We start from the raw sequence: 8,491 nt of genomic DNA, 5'->3' as shown, positions 1-8,491 counted from the left end.
CCCGCCACTCTCCGGCCTCGCCCCTCCCCTTCCCTCCCCTTCCCTCCCCTTCCCTGCCCTTCCCTCCCCTTCCCTGCCCTCCCGCTGCCTGAGGTCTGACTGGCGCTCCCCGCCTGCTGGGTGGAGTGTGAACCCGGGAGGCCACCGCGGACTCTGCACCCGCAGGTGTGTCGGTCTGGCCTCCCAGGGGAGCCGCTCAGCTCTTCTCAGCCGGCCCATGGAAGGGGCCAAGCCCTCATCCTCAGAGGAAGACCTGGAGCTCTCGGTGCTCCAGGAGCAGCGGGACGAGCAGACGCCTCTCAATGGAGCCCTCCAGGTCCTGGCTGCTTCGGCCGACGACACCACCCCAGACCAGGTAAGGTCCCCTTAATGCGCCGGCGGCGTGATCGCGGGACAGTAGCCTGGCAACCGCCCAGTGTCACGGTTCCAGAGAGCTCTCCGGGCGTCCCCGACGAGGAACAGGAGTGACGCGCACTGGAATATTCTGAATGGGGCGCCACGGCACCAATGGCTTTTGGTCTGAGCGCGCCGCCCGCCCTGCGACCCTCAGGCCCCCTGACACCTGTGACCCTTCAAACTCCGCGGGCCTTTGTGACCCAGATGGCAGTTTACGAATTCTCTCTTCAAGGAGAGAATTTCCAGAGATATAGGTGGTTTTAAAAAGTTATGCGACTTTTAATTTAGTTTTTACCCCTTCTTTTTTCAATTAGGGAGAATGAGTTATAGGTGTTTTTTTGTTTGTTTGTTTTTTGTTTTACCCCCAGATTCTCCTCCGTCTCCCTCCTAACTCCTTCCAGGGCTCCCATCTCACCATTTCCCCCTCTCCCTCCCAAATCTCCTCACATTCCCATCCAGGCTTACCATCCCCCACACACTGTGTATTTTCTCCCAGCTCAGCCGGCCTTTTGATTCCACAAGAAGACAGATAAGAGGGAGGGGGAAGGGGCAAAGCAGCAAAAGCAAGAAGGGCTGGGGCTGGCCTGGAGATGGGGTGGGGATGAAATAATTTTAGTTACAGGGAAATAATTTCAAAGTTCTTGTCCCAAAGGACTAGACTAGCCTCATTTGGTTTTGCCTTTTTTAATCTCCTGGTGATTCAACCTTAGTAGTAATGGGAACATTATTCATTCACATCAAATACTCGCAAAGCATCAGTTTGAATTCTGAATCTTCTGATTAACCCCTGAGATTGGCTTGTGGTTTACAGCATGCAGGGAATTCCCCATATATATAGCTTAAAACTGAACTTCCTAGGCTCCACTCCTCCACCTCCACCCCTGAGGCTACCCAACTGTTGAGTTTAGGGATACGCAGGAAATTCAGAAGTTGAAAGCATTGCTATAGTGCCGCACTGATTCCTGGAAGTTCTGTGCACTGAACGACTGCTTTTATAGGTACCCTGGAGAGGAAGTTGGTAGCTTGTGTTTAAATGAAATGGGACCACAAAAGAATGAAGTTTGGAAAAGATGGCTTAATTTTAGCCTAAGTGGCCACAAGGGTGGACTTGGTATATGAATCCTTGAGGGCAGGGTCTAGGCATGGGAATTGGGAATACTTGCCTTATGTTGGTTAGACCCAGCTCACCCTAAAGATTTCATGGTTTGAGATTGCTCTGGTGGCAACTTCACCAATAGAAGATATGTAGCAAGACTGTCAAATGATGGTAATATAATGTGTCCATGCTTCTGGAGACCTGGAGTGCCTGTGGACAACTATTGAAGAGTAGAACCTGCCTGATCCATGTAGGCCATCAGCACTTACAAATTGTTTAGCACTTACCTTGTAGAGATTGCCCTTTCATGTTTTAATGGCTTCCTTGTTAGTCAGGTATATACAGATATCCTAGACCTCCTTGTAATTTAGCTTTGTAGGTCACCAAATAGGAACACCACATTGACTGACAGAATGGAGTGCAGGTGAAGTGTTATATGGGAACTTGGAAGGCATTCTAGAAATTACTTAAACAGCTAAAACTTTAGAAACGACAGAAAAAAAAAAAAAACCTGGAGTGTTTTAGTTAGTCAGGTTCTATAGAATAAAATGAATTGAAGTGTATTTCAACTAGAAAAGTCAATTCATGTGGGGTCATTAAATGTTGGCTAGTACAAGTGAAAAGTTCACACACTTAAGATTTTGTGCGTAGGCGCTTACATTCTGTATTAAGGTTTCCAGTTTTAAACTGTAGCTGAAATCATGTATTTTCATTAAGCAGATGTTCTACAACTCTTATGTGCAAAATACTTGTGATACATGAATGCATTTGATTATCACAATGAAACTTAAGAAGCAGGTGTCAGTATTTTGATTTGACAGATAAAGGAACTGAGAGAAGAAATGGAGATTCAGAGAGGTTACCAAAATGCTCAGGCTCACTCAGTGGTGTTTCTGACATTTCTGAGGTTTTTGAGGTGTCAGATATATGTTGTTTCTATCACATTTATTTATCCTGAATTTAAATGTATAAATATAACATGATTTATACTCATTTATAGTTGCCAAAATTATAAATTATAGTGTTACTCATTTCTATAAATTAGAGCCCTCATAATTAAGTAATTTAAGTAAAATATGAGGAGCTGAGTGGTATATCTGATGGATGAGGGAATTGCAGGTGGATGGGTGGGTGGATTCGGGAGTAAAAAACAGTTCAGGAATCCCTGGGAGGATGACATTCTATATCATGGGTATCTTTCTACTTGGAAGAGCAGGGCTAGGGGACTATACAGAGGCAGTATACTTTCTCTTAGTCTGGTGCTTGGGGAAAAGGAATATTAGCCATTGAACTTCACTTTGTTGTCTCTATAAACATGTCAGTATCATTGGGACAGAAGTGAAAAATAGATTGTAGGTAACAGAGTGACACTGGTTTTCTTGCGTAGCTCACTAGAGGAGTTCTGACTGAGAAGTCTCAGACATTATTAGTGAGGTAGCATCATTAGAATAATAATAAGCCAGTACATTGATAGTCTTGAGGCAAGCAAGTCATACTTACTTGGGTTAGCTGACAGTCCCATTACTATAATCTGTTCATTCAAGGACAAGAATCAAATGACTCTTTTGTGTTCAGATTTAAAAAAGTAGATTAAATGCCACAATGAAGATTAAAAGTACAATTTTCTACCAGGTATGGTGTCATACACTGTAATCCCAGTGACTCCGGAGGCTGAGACAGAAGGATCATGAGTTCAAAGCCAGCCTCAGCAAAAGCAAGACGCTAAGCAACTCAGTTGAGACCCTGTCTCTAAATAAAATACAAAATAGGGCTGGGGATGTGGCTCAGTGGCTGAGTGCCCCTGAGTTCAATCCCCAGTATCTCCCCACCTAAATAAGCACAATTTTTCTATGTACTAAGAAAAAAATTTCCCTGATTTATATAGCTGCTTCTGATTGAGCAAAAAAGAAGAGCTTTTTGGATCAAAGAGATAGGTAGTCCTGCCATTCTGCAGAATCCAGTGCCACGTATTTAGACTTTTACAGGAAGAGGGATGTGAATTTCTGGGAGAGTGTTCAGAGGAAAGATGCCCAAATTTTGGAGCCATATAATGCAAATAGAATGCAAGGTGTCATTTGTAAGCATCTCGGGAAGGCACTTGTGGAGAATCTGCCTGTGACCTCTCATGACCTAGAATTTGGTGAGGAGAGAATGAAAAGCCAGAGAAGGAGGCAGCATGACCTTGGGATCCCGTTTTCAGGGCAGAGACTGAGCATATGTAGGATGGTACCTACTGTATCACACGTTCCTCTGCAAACTTCCCAGGGGCACTTCTAACAGATGTTGATCCCTGGGTCGATTCTAATGTGCAAACAGTCAAGAAGCACTGCACTCTATTGTTTGGTTGGAAGTGGCTGATACACCATTGTTTTTTAATGACTTCAAGCTTGTGAAGATCACTCATGCAGGGGAGAGCCATCAGTGGTCCCCCTATCAGGGCTGTGGAGAGGACAAGGAAGAGTGCTAGGCTGTAGGAAGGCAGCTTTGGGCTGGGCAGGAATAGAGTTTCCTACAGAGGAGGGCTGTGTAATTTTTAGCTAAGTTCCTCCAGGAAGGCAGAGTATTTGGTCTTTTAAACTGCCAGAGTCCCAATTTATGACCTCTAAGGAACAGCACAGTGAAGGCAAATGTGGGTGTCAAGAATGATTAGCACTCATTTTTAGCTCATTTGAGGTCATTTCCTGTTGTGCTAATCTTTATGGCCTGGTTGCCTCTTGTTTAAAAAAAAAAAAAAAAAAAAAAAAAAACAACACAGCTTGGGACAATTCTGGAGCTCTGTAACTAGGAAGATATGTTTCTGTCCCGAGAGGTCAAGGATTCCTTATACCAGGACTTCTTGGCCCAGTGTGCCTTTTTGAGCCCTTTCTTTGGTGGCTTTGGAGAAATTCTTCAGACTTGAGTCAGGGTGAGAGTTGGCCCTATCCCTGGACTCCACAAACACTTAGCTAAAGAGCTATTCCTCTGTCCAGATTCCCAGGACCTTCATTGCCCTCATCCTCCTAGGACACACTGGGTTCAAGAACCAGTGCTTAGGAGCTCTGCCATTTGACCCTTCTTCTAGAATTTCTCAAAGTACATTCTTAAATTTTTTGCACACATTTATTAAGTGCCTGTTACCTGTAGGAGGTACACTGTGGAACATAAGAATGGGGAAGTTCAAGAACTGCCCCTCCCTCTTTGTGGTTTACCTAGGAAGATAAGGGCATCCTGGTTGCATTTGAACATGAAACCACACAGCACAATCAGCGGCAGCATCAGATGAGGTATGGGGACAGCACGTGTACTGGGAAGTGTTCCTAATAGTTGGTAGGAAGTTTCAGACCAGGGGTGGGGGGGGTCTCAATTCTGTTAAAACTGTTGATTCACTATGGAAGGTTTAAAATGACAGTCCAGTCTGCTTGGTGCCTGGGTAGGTGTCAGTGAAAATCTTCCCCATGTGATTCTAATGTGCAGCCAGGCTGGGAGACCTCTCAGTAAGGACGTTTGCTATGTAGTCCTTCCTAATGAGGACCAACGGTTTCCTTTCTGATGGCCATCATCAACATAAGGATAAGAGTGAATATAAACAAGTGTCAGTTCAGGCGTAAGCCTCCTGGAGTGCCTGCTGCTGCTTTGTAGAACTCTGAGAGGGGATTGCTCCCCTTGGTTGAGTACTGTGTGACCAAAATACCTGACAAGAACAACTCAGGGAGGAAAGATTTATTTTGGCTCATGGTTTTAGAGGTTTTAGTTCTTGATCAACTTGCTCCAAGGCAGAAACATCATGGCGGAAGGCAGCAGGAAGGAGAGACAGAGAGAAAGAAAATTTAGTCCCTAGGGGCATGCCCCTAGTGACCTACTTTCTCTAACTGTGGCCCATCGGCCTGTAGTTAATACCAACTCTCAGAAGTCCATTCAGCTATCAATGGGTTAATCCACTGATGAGGTCAGAGCCCTCCTGATTCAATTGCTTCCTAAAAGCTCCACCTCTGAACATTGCTGCATTGCAGACTAAGCCTTCAGCACATGAGACTTTGGGGAACATTCCAGATCCAAATCATAAATAAAAGCTTAATATTGGTCTAGCATATGTTTTGTGTATTTTATCTCTAGTTTTCAGATTTGTGAGCTAAATTTAGTATTTACATACAAAATATTATCTGACTTAAGGTTCCACTTAGGATTTTTCAGTGGAAACTGGGTTTTATATTTAGACTTTTGAACTTTTTAAAAAAATATTATAAATAGTAACTCATGTTAATTGTACAAATCAATGGATTTCATGGTGACATTTTCATATGTGTATACGTTGTGCTTTAATAATATCCACCCTCCCTATTACCTTCTCTGGACCTCCCCACTCCCACTCCTACCACTCCATCTCCTTACCCTTCCCTAATAGTCCCTTTTCTACTTTCCTATTTTCAGATCATTGTTTTTTTTGTTTGGTTTTTCTTTGTTATAGTTTCCATATTGAGGGAAAACATGAGATACTTGTCTTTCTGGGTCTGGATTATTTTGCTTAATGTGATGACCTCCAGTTCCATCGATTTTCTCAAAAAGGGATATGATTTCATCCCTTTTTATGGCTGAATAATATTCCATTGTTTGCATGTACCATATTATCTTTATCTACTCATCTGTTGCTGAGCACCTAGGTTTATACTGTAACTTACTATTGTGAATAGTGCCACAATAAAGATACATATGCAGGTGTCTCTTTTGTATGCTGACTTCATTTCTTTTGGTTGTATACCCAGGAGTAGGTTTAGCTGAATCATATGGTTCTAGTTTTAATTTTTTGAGGAACTTCCATACTGTTTTCCATAATGGTCTCTCTCTTACTCTGTGTAGAAATCAACTCAAAATGGACTGAAGAACTAATGTAAGACCTGAAACATTGAAACTACCAAGGGAAAACAAGATCCAGGCACAGGCAGGAGTTTCCTGAATAGAACTTCAATAATTCAGGAAATAAAAAGCAAAAATTAACAAATGGGATGACATCAAATAAAAAGCTTCCGCACAGACACAATCAACAGAATGGAGAGACAACCTCTGGAATGGGAGAAAATCTTTGTCAGCTAATCATCTGACAGAAGATTAATATCCAAAATATATAAAGAATTAAAATAATTTAACATCCAAAAACAAGTAATCCGATTTCAAAAAGTGGGCAAATGATCTTAACAGACACTTCTCAAAAGAAGTACAAGAGGCCAGTAAATACATGAAAATATATTGCAACATCTTCAGGCATTGGGAAAATACAAATCAAAACTGCCTTGAGATTCCACCTCATGCCTGTCAGAATGATCACTATTAAAATAACGAATAGCAAATGCTGACAAAGATGTGGAGAAAAAGGAATCCTATATGTTGTTGGTAGGAACATGAACTAGACTTTTGATCTTTTCCTGGTATAATATGCAAGTATCATACTCTGTTGTGAAGTTGGGCAGCGGCAGCTCTCTGTCGGCCACACGATCACAATCATGATGGTGAATAACTGATACTTGACAGAGTCCTGTGTGCTCAGCTAGGTTAGATGTATTAGATGTGTTTTTTGATTTACAGTGTTTTCAATTTATGATAGGTTTGGTGGGGTGTATGCTCATCATCAATGGAGAAGCGTCTGTATTTTAAGGTGGAGGACACTGGGGCCTGCAGGTTTCATGGGCTTGCTCAAAGTAACAGCTCCCCGCCTGTAAGTGATGTTCCTCAGATTGAAATCTAAGTGCGTGAAATGCAGAAACACATTTTTCTCCTGTCTATGTTCCGTCATTTCCCATGGTGTCCATGTAGAAATTACCTCATGGTGCAGTTCCGGGAAGCAGAAGAGTCACAGAACCATTTAGGGGCAGATAGAGGGGCAGAGGGGCCCCTCTAGGGCAGCGGGGCATGCTCATGATCTGAGGCTCCACTCAGCCATGCTAGGAGGCTGCACACAAAGGGGAGGGTGCCAGAGTGTTGCAGTGACACTCCCCAGGGATTAATCTTGCCTAATCTCCTTGAACTGCATGTTTGAAACAGGCCAATGCATACCTTGAAGGGTTGTTAGGATTAAGTGTAATGACACAGGTGCTCAGTAAACCAAAGCAGCTGTGATTATTTTCTCTGACCCTACATTCTGCCTTACACATTGCAGATTATTTCCTCTGTACCTTTTCTGTCTGATCCTTATTTTCCTTCACAGACCTTTTTTTAAAAAAAAATCTTTAAATTTTTATTTATTTATTTTTTGTGTAGCATCTGGACCACAGTAGTAACCTTTTAGTTTTTTCTTGGTGTATCCAATTCAATGATACATGATTTTCCTCTTAATTTTCAACTCAGCTCTGGGTTCCAAAACCTTCAACAGGTCACCAGAGCATACCAAATCGAATACAATTTGTTCTGGCAGCAATCAAATCCTCTGGCGTAGCCTCCAGCCCTTCACTCTCTCTAATTTAATCCCAAGCCTTGGAATATGTTGGCCAATTCCATTACGAATCAACACCACAGTTGTTCTTCCTTGCCTTTGGAATGCCTTCGAAAGTCCATCTTTCACGCAGACAAATATTGCAACATTCTTATATGGGGAAGCTTAAAAATGATTTCATAGAAATAGGGAGTAGAATAATGATTATCAGAGCTTGAGAAAGGTGCAGGGGAGAGAGGGTGGTTATCAGGTGCAGGAGGAATGCAGTTGGACCAGAGGAATAACTTTCTAATGTTCTGTATGACACAGTAGGGTAACTACAATTGATAACAATTTATTGTATATTTCAAAATAGTTAGCAGAGAGAATTTCCAGTATTCCCAACATACCCACCCAAAGAAGTGATAAATGTTTGATATGATGAATATGTCATTTACTCTGATTTGATCATTATATATTATACACAGGTTCTGAACTATCTCATTGAACCCCATCAATATTTACAATTATTATGGATCAACTAAAAATATATTTTAAAAAACTGTAAAAAAAAATTCACCTTTCAAAATCCTGCCTATCCTCCGTGTCTCAGAGCCCCC

The 8,491-nt window shown here is 42.3% G+C and overlaps 1 protein-coding gene across 1 annotated transcript in view; it reads left to right on the top strand.

Moving 5' to 3' along the window:
- Positions 1–85: 85 nt before the first annotated feature.
- Positions 86–8,491, top strand: part of CUNH3orf52 (chromosome unknown C3orf52 homolog) — a 33,353-nt gene continuing 24,947 nt past the window's right edge. The window contains exon 1 of the mRNA XM_015478531.2: positions 86–355. Coding sequence (XP_015334017.1) covers positions 218–355 — 138 coding nt within the window. The 5' untranslated portion in view covers positions 86–217. The remainder of the gene's footprint in view (positions 356–8,491) is intronic.

The sequence above is a fragment of the Marmota marmota genome, unplaced genomic scaffold, assembly GCF_001458135.2.
Source record: "Marmota marmota marmota unplaced genomic scaffold, marMar, whole genome shotgun sequence".
NCBI classification, from domain to species: domain Eukaryota; kingdom Metazoa; phylum Chordata; class Mammalia; order Rodentia; family Sciuridae; genus Marmota; species Marmota marmota.
The sequence above is the reverse complement of the archived record's forward strand: the minus strand, read 5'-3'. Positions and strand labels throughout refer to the sequence as shown.